This window comes from Phalangium opilio, unplaced genomic scaffold (assembly GCF_054372755.1).
Source record: "Phalangium opilio isolate 3A_F unplaced genomic scaffold, DU_Popi_V2 ptg000031l_1, whole genome shotgun sequence".
Taxonomy (NCBI): domain Eukaryota; kingdom Metazoa; phylum Arthropoda; class Arachnida; order Opiliones; family Phalangiidae; genus Phalangium; species Phalangium opilio.
Genome location: NW_028324158.1, coordinates 14395352 through 14408575, shown reverse-complemented (window position 1 = coordinate 14408575; position 13224 = coordinate 14395352). Strand labels below are relative to the sequence as shown.

Here is a 13224-nt window from a genome sequence, read left to right as displayed (position 1 = left end):
CCATTAGCGATTATTGACAGCTAGTGTTGTGAAAAGGTTTGTTACGCGCATAGTGAGTACGTACGCGTCATTCGTAGTTAAATTTAACGAGGCATTAAATTAATTTTAACGATGTGATTAGTAAATATTATATATTTACGTTTAATTTTTAGTTTTAAGGAGTGTTTTTAGTGTTTTTTCGAACCGTGAATTGGATAAAATAAAGCCTAGAACTGGGTAAGTCCGAATACGAATACCTTTGTTGAAATAGTTAAGCCTTGGCCATTTTAGTACAGTGTACTTCTTGCCCTAATTTCTCACCATGGGTTAGTTTTTTTTTTATTAACTAAATATAATCGTAATTTATTATCGGACGGACTTGAAGCACGCGATATCCGAGAACCATTAACCTATTTGCTAACACTAATAGGCTAGAACTTAAAAATTCACTAGAGAAAGTTTATATTAGGAATATCTGTGAAGGTCTAGTAGTATTTTGGAAGGTTGCAACTAAATAGTTATTGGTTTATATTTAAAAAAATATATATATATTCAAGGCACCCGTAGAGACCCTCAAAATGCCCTAAAAACCTGTTCCTATTTCGTCTCTATAACGTTTTTTCAGGGAAATAACGTTTTTCAAGGATAGTTATTTTCTGTTATTTTTCCTTATAAACAGTTAATCTGGTAATAAGACAAATTTAAAGTGTTTTAAACCCACTAATCATCCTTTAAAGTGAATTTCACACGCCAGCATGTAGTTTTAGATAGATTGGGTTAACAACCCATAGATAAATGTTTCAGTCTATATACCCTAACTGTAGTGACACTTTTATAGCTAGTTTAACTGGTTTTTGTATAAAAAATATATTAAAAATTAAGCAATTAAAGGTTTGCAAGTCAAGTTTATCTAGGGGCAATTGCATAAATGACTTATTTTCGCAATTTAAACTATTGTAATTAAGGTTAGAATTTTGCAACTATCATAAATTATTGAATTCATTTTAAATTGGCAAATAGCAGCGGTTGATTTATTGGGGGTAATTTAGTCCAAGTTGTTGTTGTTTTGGTTATTCCCTGACGTTTATCACACTTTTGAGATAGCGAGACATCACGCTTTTGGTATACTATCTATAAACGTTGAACAGTCGGCCTTTCCTAGTAAATATTATCAGTTATTTGAGATAGTACTATTAAGCTGGGAAGATAATGTAATCCCCCACCTTCCACAGTGCTCTCTGTAAACTCTGAAACCCAGTCTTTTCCTGCACTATCTAAAAAGGGTGATAAATAAATAAACGATGACGAAAAGACGACGTTTAGGCCTTGTAATAAATATAAATGTATTGTAGTGGTGGTGGTAGTAGCAGACGATTAAACTCCCAAGAAAAAGGAAAATAATAGTGACGTATATGAGGAAATTTGTTTGCGCTTCTCGGTGCACTCGCACTCGGTTGTACCCCGCCGGTGCAAGCTATCCCAGAATCCCTCGCGACTCTTCGCGAACGCCGCGTTTCTCTCTGTAGTACGGCTTCCTTCGGAGTTGTTGCCATGGTTTCAACCCGCTTTATGACCGTTCGGTTTTGTGCAAAGTTTGCAGACGCTTTGTTCTTCGGATTTATTAGGCCTAATTTTGACAGAAGGCAATAATATCTTTTCTGATAGGGTACGTAATATTTTAATACTTTGTTTTAACAAAGAATAGATTAGATAAAAAAAATTTCGACTCGAAATAGGCACAGATTATCGGTGTCAAACCATATTATTCTTTTGTGTTCTTTGTGTATGACGTGTTTTTGGTGATTTCCCGAAGTATTCCCGATCGCGGAAAATAGTTTTTCATCAAGTTTTTAAGAATAAATTCTAAACCACATTGTTGGTAAGCTACGTATGTTTGGGGGGGGGGGGAATTTTGAATTGTTTGTTGTTCAATATGTATATATGACCCATTTTCTTGTTTATATTATAAGCTAAGCTAGTTTATTAATGTTTAGGAAATAATTCAGATATATTTCGTTTTTATTTTATTTTATTTATATATTCAATTTAAAAATCAAACCGTACATTTGAAAGTGCCGGGATAACCTTGAAATTAATTATATTTTAGAATATTTAAATTATTGTTGAATATTTAAAATTTATTCAAGGTAAAGTTTCAAAAGATTTTCCTTGTAAAACAGGTTCGATAGTTGCGTTAAATTTAAATCGAATTTAGATTTAGCAAAATCGTACGTTAAAATTATCGGATGTTACGATATCAGCTGTCAAATTAAAGGTTACTATGTCTTTGGCATAGATAAAACTCATCTTGAAACTTCAGATTTAAGAAATACCCTTAAAAAACAGTTACACCCCTATCGCTAAACGAAACGTCAAATAATTGAGAAACTTATCAAACAATCCTTGGCTCTCGCCAAAAATTCCTGTTCTTTAGAATTGTAACATTATCGGTTGATCTTACCCCCCCCCCCCCGTGTACGCCTTTCGCGTTTTAAAGAAAACCAAGTGTTTCCTTAGTTTCTCCCATTTATTATCACTTCTTTGAAAATCGAACTCGGTCGTCAGAGGATGACTCACTCATTTAAAGTTTAGTCCTTATCTAGGAAACGTTTTGGAATAAATTGTCAAGTTGATGGGTTAGTAGATAAGACCCCCTTTTGTTGATCCTTGTATGTCGAATTTTCTTAACAAAGCCTCGCGAAATTTCCTTTCTAACCCATTGAAATCAGCCAATCGCTAGAATTCTCCTAAATTTACGCTAAAAACCTATAAATCCCAACGGGAATTGGAACCCCGTTGTCTGTCCCTCCTGTCCCTGGTTGTTGGAAAAAAATGGACCTTTGTTCCTTATCTATATCGGCCATCCTCGGTATTATGTACTTGAAGGTTTCCAAAGGATTATTTACTCGTGGTTGAGTGGCGACACTCAACCACCTTTCGAAGAAGAGTCGTTTGTCGGAAGAAGAGAGCGAAACGAATTGCTCCAAAATGGTGGACTGTAACCAAGGGGGGTCCACGTCTTCAGGTGGCGCCTTTGGATTTTCCCGATTGCCACCTATCTTCAGCATCCCGGCTTCCATGATGGGATACGATTTAAATTGCGTCGATAATTGCTCCGGACACGGTGAATGCTACGACGGACAATGCTTTTGCGAAGTCCAGTACAGTGGCGGCACATGCCACGACCCCAATTTGAGCTATTTTATAGCCTTCTCTACAATATTCTACGTCATTTGCAGCGTTTCATTCGTACAGTTGGTGAGTCGCGCCCCGACACTACTTTTAATTCTTGTCAAATTGACATCTTATCGAGGTTGAGATGATAACCTACTTTAACCAACGTATTAGATACTCTGTATCAAATCGGAATACCAAAGAATGAAAACGCCATCCGTTTTAAGAGCGTGTCGCGTAACGACGCAAAAAGCTCTTTATCTCTTGATATGTATCGCAACCGCAATCAGAGGTTTTTATTTTTCATCACCCGTAAGTTTTGAAAGAAAGGATTTAAATGAAATATATCGGTTATCAACCCCAAAATGGCGGTCCACTTACCTATGGAGGCTCGTAACTCTGGATCTACTAGAGATACGGGGATGTCCTTTGAGTATGTTATAGTCCAATTTGTCCCCATCCAACCATACTAAAAACGTATGGCTACGACAAACAGGGGCCGAGTAATTAAGCGATATATTCAAAAACATGCCATAGGAATAGCATCACACCCAACTTTGGAGGCTCGTAACTCTGTTTCTACTAGAGATACGGGGATGTCCTTTGGGTATGTTATAGTCCAATTTGTCCCCCATCTAACCATACTAAAAACTTAGGGCTACGACAAACACGGGCCGAGTAATTAAGCAAAACGTAAACAAACAAAACCCTCCATAGGAATAGCATTAGACCCAACTTTGCAGGCTCGTAACTCTGTTTCTACTAGAGATACGGGGATGTCCTTTGAGTATGTTATAGTCCAATTTGTCCCCCATCCAACCATACTAAAACCTAGGGCTAAGACAAACAGGGGCCGAGTAATTAAGCAAAACGTAAACAAACAACCCCTCCATAGGAATAACATTACACTAAACTTTGGAATGATGCTTAGGATGGCCCCATTGTCCGCCAACTTGGGCTTGATATGACTTGATTTTATTCATTGTGGCGTATAAAATAAAAGTGGTACATTGTAGCAACATTTCTTAAAGGAAAACGCGAGTATGCAATGGACGTCGAGTTTAATGAGCGCTTATTACCCCGTAATGTTGACTGGTTCCTCTCTAGTCGTCTGTTTTTGGGCGGAAGTAAATAGCGAAATTAAAATTAGTCATTTAGTCTTGGTTATTAAATTATGTTAAAATTTGGCTAGGTTTTTCATTTACGCGACTTGAGATACGACCGACCTACGTTTCTCAGTAAATCCTTCTTGGGTTTCGTCGCTTTTAACATCATGACCTACTCGCTACTTTTGGCCGAGTTAGTTTTATTACAGTTCACCGATTCAACAGATCACGAGAAGGTATTCATTAGATAGAAAGTAGATTAGTTAGATATCTATTTGTTAAATATCGTTTTATTTTGGGTAATTGGCAGAGTCTCCTTTCGAGTATTTTTAATACTTGCTACGCGGTATTGATGTTGATTGTGGTGATATTTTTTCTTATCTACGGGGTGGAGGTATTTTTCAAAGTACGCGGTGGTTTTACCGAAGGTTCATTGGCAAATGAAAAGACAAATACGTCTCAATTACATCAATCCCGACTTGGCTTGGTTTCCCAAGCTATTTTACTTCTTATAACAGTCGGCTTTATGATGTCCGATGTTTTAGGAAGTTTTTGGAAAGATAAGTACGTACTATCGAACAATATGTACGTATCTTATCTTTCCAAAACATAAACAACAAATATGTACTTATCCAGAGTACCAGTTTTAAGTCGAAATTATCATAACATCATCTTTCGCGTTGTCGAACTGGGAATGGCTTTGTGGTTTCCGTGCGTTCTTTGGAACTGCGTTCGACCCGAGCAACTTTGGATTTTGAATCCCAGGAAACTTTTGAATAAGTTGGAAAGCGATTCGTCGCAACCGCAACCTTGCGGAGAAGCCGAAGCTCTCGTTTCGCCCGTCAAAGGAGGCGTGGTGGTTAAAACGGTGACCAGTTCCGTTTGCGAACGATTACCCGATTGTTTCATTTGCTACGACTCGGAGAGGACAGACGCTGGCGCCTTGATTCAACCTTGTTCTTGTAAAGGAGACGTTTCGGCCGTACATCACGAATGCCTCAAGAAATGGCTCATCGAATCGTCCGAGAACCCTGACAATGTTCGCTGCAAAGTTTGCAATGATCAGGTAAGAAGACGCACTTGTCTTCCCACTATATGTCTGTCGCCAGTATGGAATTGGACTTTGAACATTTGGGGACGACTCTAATTCCAGTATGAACTCCAACGGGAAAGGATATGTTTTCCCCGAGGAGTTTCTCCGTCGCATTGGCTACAAACCGCGGCTATCGTATGCATTATGAGCAGTTCCGTGGCCGGTGCTTGTCTGATTGTCAAACTTTTCACGAATGTTGGCTTGAGAACTCTAGCGGTTGGCGTCGCTCTACTTGTTGAATACGTTTGCCTAAGGTAACCTTCGACATTTAATTCTTTACTTTATGGTACTTAATTTCCAGGGACCCCTTACAGATTATTGGGATTTAACGTTCTTTCGGCTTACCAACGTGCCAAATTTTCAGCCGTAAAAATTTTAGGCCGTAAATTCAGCACGGTTCCTAATTCGTTTAGTTCCGTCGCCGTTTTGTCGGGTTCCACCCCTCAAAGCGTTATGACTGTCAGGTTAGCCGGGGAACATATTGAGACCATTTTAGAGCAAACCCCCATGGTTTCCGCCGAGGATAAAAAATTGGCCAATCAATTGGTTACGCCTCCTACCACCTTGTTGACGACATCGCAACAATTGACTTATAATAAAGACGCCAAGATACTGGATGAAGTCTCGCAACCATTGGCGTTTGTTGAATGTACCAATACATGCGGTACACCTGTTGGGATAAATACTTGAAGAAGTTAAGTACACAAACGGACTTCTCAAGGTAAGAAGAATTTTCTCTTTGTCTTTGGGGTCTTCACGTTTCTCGGGGTTGCCACGACCCGGTCAGGGACAACACGTGGAACAGTAAAAATTGGTGGCAAGTGGCTGTACCTTAAATAGGTCTCTCTTTTCTCTTTCTCTTTCTATCATTCGGTCGGTTTCTAATTCAAGATGGATGGAAGTGAATTTAATTAATTTAAAAGAACATTAAATATATTGGGGGAGTTTAAATATCAATGCAAGAATAAGATTTCAACCCTAAAGGCCAAAGATTTATATTACTATCTTGGAAGGAAGGAAAAAAACATTAAAACCGCGATTTAACAAGACGCGAAATTAAATTTCTTGGAACATTTTTCTTATAATTAATTTCGCTTTAATAACCTAACCTTCCGAACATTTTTAAAACATAGACTTTGACAGACGGTTTTGTGTTTTTTTTTTTAATGTTTAAGTTTATTCGTAAGTGTGCGTGTGTGAACCAACCTCCTTTTATAAAACTATCTCTATACATACCTACATACATCTTTGTAAATATAGTTACAAGTTCCCGATGATCGCGTCTTTTACAGAACCAAGCTTAGTTTTTTGAGAATACGATCGTATTATTTCAGTTTTAGCACGTTTTAGTCTTTAATGTGAAGGAAAAAAAAATCTTGTCAATTTTTTCGAAGTTTTGAACATTTCATTGCACTTTGTGTTGAAGTTCATTTTGTTTTCGGAATATTTCAAGTATTTCTTTGAAATGAAATTTGTCCCCAGTTTGTAAATTTGATAACTTAATTGAATTGGCCCCTCAAAAACCTACGTCTACTTTAGGAAGAATATAAAGTAGGCCTACTAAGAGGAAAAATGTAGAAATTAGTTTAAAAGAAGAAGAAAACGAACTAATTAACATTCGTAGCCTAAATGGTATTTAAGATAATCTTCGATTTATTTTTGTTGTTTTTTGACCCATTGAATATCCCAGGTGAACTTTAAAAATTAATTTTATTTAAAATTGAAAAGAAAATCTAAATCTATTGTTATCAAAAGAATTTATCTTCATATAAAAACATTCTAAGTGACCACCTTTCATTTTTCTAAATATTTGGTATTAGTTTAATTGGATTCCGGTAATTATTTAAAATTAATTAAGAGATTATTAATGACCATATATATTTAATTGGTGCATCCCCCCCCAACCCTGTTTAAAAAAAGAAGATACACAAGACTTTAGTGGAGATTATTTTAAAATGTTTATTTATAGATGCTTAAAAAGTCCAGAAAAAATAAAAAAAACTTTGTTTTAAACCCTTAATTAGGGTGAAATTTTATTATTACGGTGAAAAAGTACAAAAAATAATTCGTAATTTAACTTTGATCCATGTTTTTTCTAGTTTCAGCGGCGATTTTAGACGCAATGTCTGGTAAAAGCAAATCTTTCACCTGATTGGATGAAAAGGAACATGTGAGTTTAGACAAGTTAGATTTCTCGCCAAAATTCGCCCAAATTCGCCCGAGACGAAACTGTATTTTCATTGGATAAGCCTATCACGTGATAACATCTGACTTATTATTACCATCTGACTTATTATTACCGGATTCCGATAGTTGCAACAATTACAAAGAAAACTAATTAAAAACTACAAATTAAAGGTAATTATCGTTTGAATTTTAATTTGGGGTTTAATTATGTTAGATTTTAAAACAAATTAAGCTATCTTAGTAATTATAAACCTTTTACTATATAAGATGTAGAAATAATGCTAAGCCTTGGACTATGTCTTAAGCCTTAATTCAGTATTTGAGGGGCATCTTAAGCCTAAATTGAATATTTGAATAATTTTAAGGTAAAAATTAGGTCTTACCTCAAAACTTAATGAAGCATCGTAACAAATCACCAAACTGGTATCAAAAAGCAATACCCTATTCTCAGCTAATGCCACCAAACAATTCCTTAATCTGGCTATAGTCTGACGATCATTTAAAGAAATAGGCTAAAAAACAATAAGTGAATTAAGATTCAGCAATTAAGATTGTAATAATAATTTACCTCCAAGTTTATAACAAAGCCTCCACTCTCCTCCTCTTCATTGACAGTTGGTCCAATAAATACAAATCCATTATTCCCAAATATTACATGAGCTCCACATGGTAGATTATGGAAATGATTCTTGCATCTTTTAATTAACGAAGGGCTAACTTGAACTAAAGTCCCTTGTCCTAGTTTCCCATATTTTAAGCTTCTAGTATGAAGAGCTAGTGATCCATCAGAATGTACTTGTTGAACTTCAGCCTGTCATCAAATTCTCTTAATTACCCTAATCCTAATCAACTCTCTGAAATAAATGTTTATCTTACACTAATTAGATCCCCTTCAACTAGATACTGTCTCATCATTCTTTCATCTTCCGTTGTTTTCCTCCTCTAATTAGTTTCCTCCTTAAATTAATACTATGCAAAAGTAATGTCAATTAAAACTTACCAATTCACCTCCTGGTAAGTTGAATGATGACAATGGTAGAACAGAATCTAATCTAGAATTAGTCTCAACCTTCCATCTATTTTGCTGCACCTCTGTCACTCTCCCAACCACTACATCACCAATTTCACCATTGTATCTCGTCTTCAATGGTTTGACAGAGATGACTTTATTAACCCTTTCAATAGTTCCAGCAACTGAGGCTATTAATCTTTCATCATCTATATAAGTTCCATGCCCTCTGTAGAAATAGAATAGAATCATATTTTAGGCCTTGGTTAATGGTTTAAGTTAAAATTAAACTTAATTACCGCATAAAACCTGGTCCACTAACAACCACGTCTCCCGGACAAACCAAATTTGGCGGGCCACTAAGACTAGTTTTTGATTCGAAAGTCTTTTCACACGCTAACGCGATATTAACCGCCATCTTTAGTTCTTTACCCACGTGCAACACAAACTTTGACCTTTTATACGGGAGGGGGAAGCGTGTTTCCATGGAAATTAGCGTGTGGTCAGAGAAAATCAGCAAAAAGAGCTGAACTAAGTAGGTTTAAGCGAATGCGGTTAGCCGGTTAGTCTAATAAGTTGCACTGAACGCGCTGCTTGTGTAGGAAGACCGCCTACAGGATCTGTCTATTTTTCGAGGCGCGGTACCGAAGTTTCATTACGGTTTAGTTAAGTCTCATTAAAGTTCAATTAAACTATAATCATGTCAATGGAAGGACTACAAAGGAGATTATCTCAAGAATTAGAGAAATATAAAGGTTTCCAAAAAGGTATACGATTAAAGTTAAGAGTTTAAAAGTGGATTATTGCTAAGCCTTGGCTACTCTTTATATGAAGATTTTCAGAAAACTGTCTCACTAAGGCAACAACTTGACGCCCAACTTACGGAAAATAATGTCGTTAAAGAAGTAGGATTATATTTAATTTAATTTAATTTAATCTAATCTAATCTTAATTAATTAAAAATCATAAACTTAAAATTATAAACGCAGGAAATGGATATCTTAGAACCTGATGCAAATGTATTTAAACTTATTGGTCCTGTTTTGGTCAAACAAGACGTAGCTGAAGCCAAAATGAATGTTAACAAAAGAATTGACTTCATTACGAACGAATTGTAAGTTTTATATTAATTTATAATAGTTAAAATTAATCCCAATTAAAAAAAATGATCAGGAAAAGGCATGACACTACTTTACAAGATATTGAAAAGAAGTTAGAAACTGAACGTGAGGTTGTGACTAAACTTCAACAACAGTTTCAACAAGCTCAGGTCAAAGCTGCTATGAAAGCCTAAATAAAATATTGCTGGTGAATTAAATTAATTCATTCATTAAAAAAAACCACAACTTACTTTGTAAACTTTTTATTAAAATATCATATGAATCTTTACACATGGACAAAAATAAGGTAATTGCTTTAAAATGGCACGGATATTTCTTTCTCTCTTTTGACCCCAAAATTAGGCCTAAAACCTTCGTATAAAATTTAAATTATTATATAAAAATAGTAAGATTTAATTAATTAATTTAAACCACGGGAATGTTATGAAAATATTATTTACAAGAAAAGAAAAATTAAAAGTTTGATTAACTATTTATCTTAGTAAATAGTTAACAACAATTTTTTTACTAAAAACCTTTTAGTTATAATCTTTCAAACTTGGAAAGATTATTCTAAATTATTCATAAAATCGTTAAGTAGGCCTATTACATCACATGAATGTTGTATCATCAACATGATGTCTCGGTTGTTGGGATCTTGATTGAAATAATTCACGGACTAAAGCTGATTTTTCCTTCTCTAGTTGAGTTATGTATTCACTTTTCTTTCCCACTTCCTAAAAAAAATTAATTATAATTTAATTTAATCAGACATTTCCCTTAATTATCTTAATTAATTTAATTTAAAGTTAATTACTTCAGTCAACATTCTATTCTGCTCTTTAAGTCTATGTATATGAGTCTGGGTTGAGTTGTATTGCATTTTATTAATGGGTGACCTTACAGCCAAGTTCATATGAATGTGACCCTGAAAATTTAATAAATGATATATTAGACCTATGAGGAGAGTATGAAAAGGAGGGAGGTATTGCCCCCTGATTTTTAGATAAAAACTGGAGATAAGGAAAGGGGGGGCGTGGTTAGGGCTTATCACGTGATCAGTGCCAAAGGCACTACAAACCGCCATCTCTTGAGAATTAAAGGGGTTGGTAGGACAGGGGGGGGGGCAAAAAAAAAGAGAGAGAGAGAGAGAGAGAGGGGTCGGACAGTTACTTATAGAACCCCCCCCCTCCCCCCAATATTTGAGACATACTTTTTCCGTTGATTCAATGAGGGCGTTTATGTTCTGATTGACTTCTAAAATTCGTGTCATTTCCAAATTTAATCGTTCTTGATGAACGTCACTGGAATATTCCTTTTAATTTAAGAAAAACCCCTTTTAATATAAAACTGGTTATTATTATTAAATTTTTGAGATAAAATTTAAATACAGAGTGATAGTTGTTTTTGCCCCAAAAGTGCATCTTGTCTTGAACATGTGCCAGTCTAGCTAAGAACCACTCTCGGCCTCTTTCTATAGTTTGATATCCTTGCAATAGGATATCGCGTTCTTGTTCCATTTGTTTCATGCGTTTTAACTGCGTGGAATAACGCGTCTTAAAATTCGTGGGATATAAATATCTGCCAAGGGATATTATTATTGGATGGGTACCATGCTATAATCAATTCCATTGGCTAATGTATGCCGCCTTGGTTCCCTTCTTCGGTTAAACGCTCTTCGAGCTGCGGGACCAGTTTCATGGACCACTCGGTTGTTGCTATTTTCCTCCGCTAGATTAGGGATAGATTTAAGGGGTTTTTGGTTGGTATTTGGGGGTTTTATCAGCCCAAACCCCTATTATGAGGTTACCAAGCGATTGTCATGGGGGTGCTAACCATCCGGGTCCCGGGGGGGGGGGGATGATGTTATCGTAAGCTCTCACTCCTTTGTCCATTGTCAAGGGGGTGTTAACCATCAGGGTCCCGGGGGGGGGGATGATGTTATCGTAAGCTCTCATTCCTTTGTCCATTGTCAAGGGGGTGTTAACCATCAGGGTCCCGGGGGGGGGGGATGATGTTATCGTAAGCTCTCACTCCTTTGCCCATTGTCAAGGGGGTGCTAACCATTAGGGTCCCGGGGGGGGGGTTATAGTAAGCTCTCACTCCTTTGCCCATTATCAAGGGGGTGTTAACCAGCCCGGGGGGGGGGGAATGATTTTATCGTAAGATCTAACCCCTTTGCGACCATGAGAAAATGCGAACGTTCTGAACCCAATAATAAAAAGATTAGCATGCCGGTGTGAAAGTTGGGAACAAACAAGATTGGTGTGAAAGATTTAGATGACTACCCATGCGTTAAATTTGAAAGTAGTTTAAAAGCACTCATGCGTCACTCACTCTCTACGAGCTAATTATGTTAAGGTTTTATTAACTTTATTAGTTACCATCGGGCGTATTCGTGTTATTGTTGTTGGGTTGTTGTTGTCCTACAACGGCGGTACTTGATTTTGATCTCATTATGGTGGGACGGTTGTATTGTTCTTGAAGGGGCGGCGGTGGGGGTTGAGGAGGGGGTGGGGGACATCTTTGAAGCGGAGGGTGCTGCTGATTCATCGGTGGTATTCGGACCTTTTCGGCCCGGGCTTGAAACATTTGTTGGTCAGTTTCGTTATTAAGCATCCCGTTTTTCCAGTTTTCTAAGGCAGCCCTGATACCTAATCTACGATTAGGTCTAACATTGGCGGTGGCCCGTGGATTATTCCACGATGGGTGATCAGGTACGGTCGGAATCTTGCTTTCGCTACGGTATTCTCTCATACCCACCATGGGATGACCCCTAGTACCCGCTTTATTTCCCTGATGATTATGATAGCCACTGGGTACCGGTCCTCTATTTTCGCCTTGTAATTGAGGCATACTGACAGTGCGGTTGACAGCGGCATTATTGGGTCGGACCGTCGCGGTATTGACGTGATTGTTCACCCAATTATTTTCCGAGGCGCTCCCCGACCTTTGCATAACCCCCGGTACGGGAGCTTTGTTACCACCACCACCACCGCCGCCGTGCGTGGGTGCTTCGACGGTGGGAGATTTCCTGTTAGCCGCGGCAGAAGTGGCGCCTTCCCGATCCGGTAAGGGAACCGAGGCGGGTCGTAGAACGGCTGATTTAGAGCGGGTAAGGGGTTCGTGGTGTTGACCCCCTCCCTGTTGCGTGTTGCCGCTGAGATTCGAACCGCTGCTACTCGTTTGTAAAGGGTGATTGAAGGAATTTTGGGTCACCGCCTTGTGACGTAGCAGGCATATTTTCAAACCCGCGCAAAATCGTTCGAAACTCAAAAGACCGTTAGGCGGGGTCACTTTACGGAGACTTTCTAGGACGCCCCTCGGAAGGGCCAAACTTTCACCATCTTGCCAACGGCTTTCTATGTCCGAAAATTTGACGTAACCGCACTTTCTTTCGTCCATAATTTCAAAAAGCGTTCGCATGGCGTTTACGAATTGCGGGTGAAGCCCGTCAAAGGTATTATTCCTGGGAGTCGGAGTTTGATGGTAGTTCGACATGGTGCTCTTCTCTCTAACGAACTTTTGAACTTATCTCTCCGCGTAAATGACTAAAAATGAAGCCCGAAACTTCTC

The 13224-nt window shown here is 37.6% G+C and overlaps 4 protein-coding genes across 8 annotated transcripts; 2 read left to right on the top strand and 2 right to left on the bottom strand.

The window, feature by feature from the left end:
• The first annotated feature begins 14 nt into the window (after window positions 1–14).
• Window positions 15–6912, top strand: LOC149690872 (uncharacterized). 4 transcript variants are annotated; one of them, XM_089870650.1, is made up of 10 exons: window positions 15–216; window positions 2866–3237; window positions 3328–3465; window positions 4185–4280; window positions 4346–4495; window positions 4570–4823; window positions 4896–5325; window positions 5413–5606; window positions 5667–6073; window positions 6244–6912. In XM_089870650.1, the coding sequence occupies exons 2-9, from the start codon at window positions 2968–2970 to the stop codon at window positions 6040–6042; spliced, it is 1908 nt and encodes a 635-aa protein (XP_089726776.1). In that variant the 5' UTR covers window positions 15–216; window positions 2866–2967; the 3' UTR covers window positions 6043–6073; window positions 6244–6912. The 4 variants fall into 4 exon arrangements, with proteins under 4 accessions (XP_089726776.1, XP_089726775.1, XP_089726777.1 ...); XM_089870649.1 differs by lacking the exon at window positions 15–216 and adding an exon at window positions 1365–1645; XM_089870651.1 differs by lacking the exon at window positions 15–216 and adding an exon at window positions 1699–1858.
• Window positions 6913–7354: 442 nt separating this feature from the next.
• Rrp4 (exosome complex component Rrp4) lies at window positions 7355–9035 on the bottom strand. Its single transcript, XM_089870730.1, has 6 exons — window positions 8848–9035; window positions 8540–8777; window positions 8416–8481; window positions 8108–8350; window positions 7923–8051; window positions 7355–7500 (listed from the first exon to the last, which is right to left on the bottom strand). Exons 1-6 carry the CDS (start codon window positions 9033–9035, stop codon window positions 7426–7428), a joined length of 939 nt encoding a protein of 312 aa, XP_089726856.1. The 3' UTR covers window positions 7355–7425.
• Window positions 9036–9174: 139 nt separating this feature from the next.
• Pfdn6 (prefoldin 6) lies at window positions 9175–9954 on the top strand. The gene is made up of 4 exons (XM_089870788.1): window positions 9175–9315; window positions 9383–9453; window positions 9538–9662; window positions 9722–9954. The coding sequence occupies exons 1-4, from the start codon at window positions 9249–9251 to the stop codon at window positions 9840–9842; spliced, it is 384 nt and encodes a 127-aa protein (XP_089726914.1). The 5' UTR covers window positions 9175–9248; the 3' UTR covers window positions 9843–9954.
• Window positions 9955–9963: 9 nt separating this feature from the next.
• LOC149690869 (suppressor APC domain-containing protein 2) lies at window positions 9964–13149 on the bottom strand. 2 transcript variants are annotated; one of them, XM_089870661.1, is made up of 6 exons: window positions 12033–13149; window positions 11261–11379; window positions 11040–11204; window positions 10862–10963; window positions 10466–10576; window positions 9964–10385 (listed from the first exon to the last, which is right to left on the bottom strand). In XM_089870661.1, exons 1-6 carry the CDS (start codon window positions 13147–13149, stop codon window positions 10260–10262), a joined length of 1740 nt encoding a protein of 579 aa, XP_089726787.1. In that variant the 3' UTR covers window positions 9964–10259. The 2 variants fall into 2 exon arrangements, with proteins under 2 accessions (XP_089726787.1, XP_089726788.1); XM_089870662.1 differs by having other exon boundaries at window positions 11040–11186.
• Window positions 13150–13224: the final 75 nt, after the last annotated feature.

Bases quoted from the DNA above. Each gene is read 5' to 3' on its own strand.
- LOC149690872 (XM_089870650.1), top strand. From the start codon at position 2,968: ATGGTGGACTGTAACCAAGGGGGGTCCACGTCTTCAGGTGGCGCCTTT. The intron at 5,326-5,412 runs GTAAGAAGACGC...CTCTAATTCCAG, and splicing joins GCAAAGTTTGCAATGATCAG to TATGAACTCCAACGGGAAAG. The intron at 5,607-5,666 runs GTAACCTTCGAC...GACCCCTTACAG, and splicing joins GTTGAATACGTTTGCCTAAG to ATTATTGGGATTTAACGTTC.
- LOC149690869 (XM_089870661.1), bottom strand. From the start codon at position 13,149: ATGTCGAACTACCATCAAACTCCGACTCCCAGGAATAATACCTTTGAC. The intron at 11,205-11,260 runs GTACCCATCCAA...ACGAATTTTAAG, and splicing joins ATGGAATTGATTATAGCATG to ACGCGTTATTCCACGCAGTT. The intron at 10,577-10,861 runs GTATGTCTCAAA...TTAAATTTTCAG, and splicing joins TCATTGAATCAACGGAAAAA to GGTCACATTCATATGAACTT.
- Rrp4 (XM_089870730.1), bottom strand. From the start codon at position 9,035: ATGGAAACACGCTTCCCCCTCCCGTATAAAAGGTCAAAGTTTGTGTTG. The intron at 8,778-8,847 runs GTAATTAAGTTT...CTATTTCTACAG, and splicing joins AGTGGACCAGGTTTTATGCG to AGGGCATGGAACTTATATAG. The intron at 8,351-8,415 runs GTAAGATAAACA...ATTTGATGACAG, and splicing joins TTGAAGGGGATCTAATTAGT to GCTGAAGTTCAACAAGTACA.
- Pfdn6 (XM_089870788.1), top strand. From the start codon at position 9,249: ATGTCAATGGAAGGACTACAAAGGAGATTATCTCAAGAATTAGAGAAA. The intron at 9,454-9,537 runs GTAGGATTATAT...TTATAAACGCAG, and splicing joins AAAATAATGTCGTTAAAGAA to GAAATGGATATCTTAGAACC. The intron at 9,663-9,721 runs GTAAGTTTTATA...AAAAATGATCAG, and splicing joins GACTTCATTACGAACGAATT to GAAAAGGCATGACACTACTT.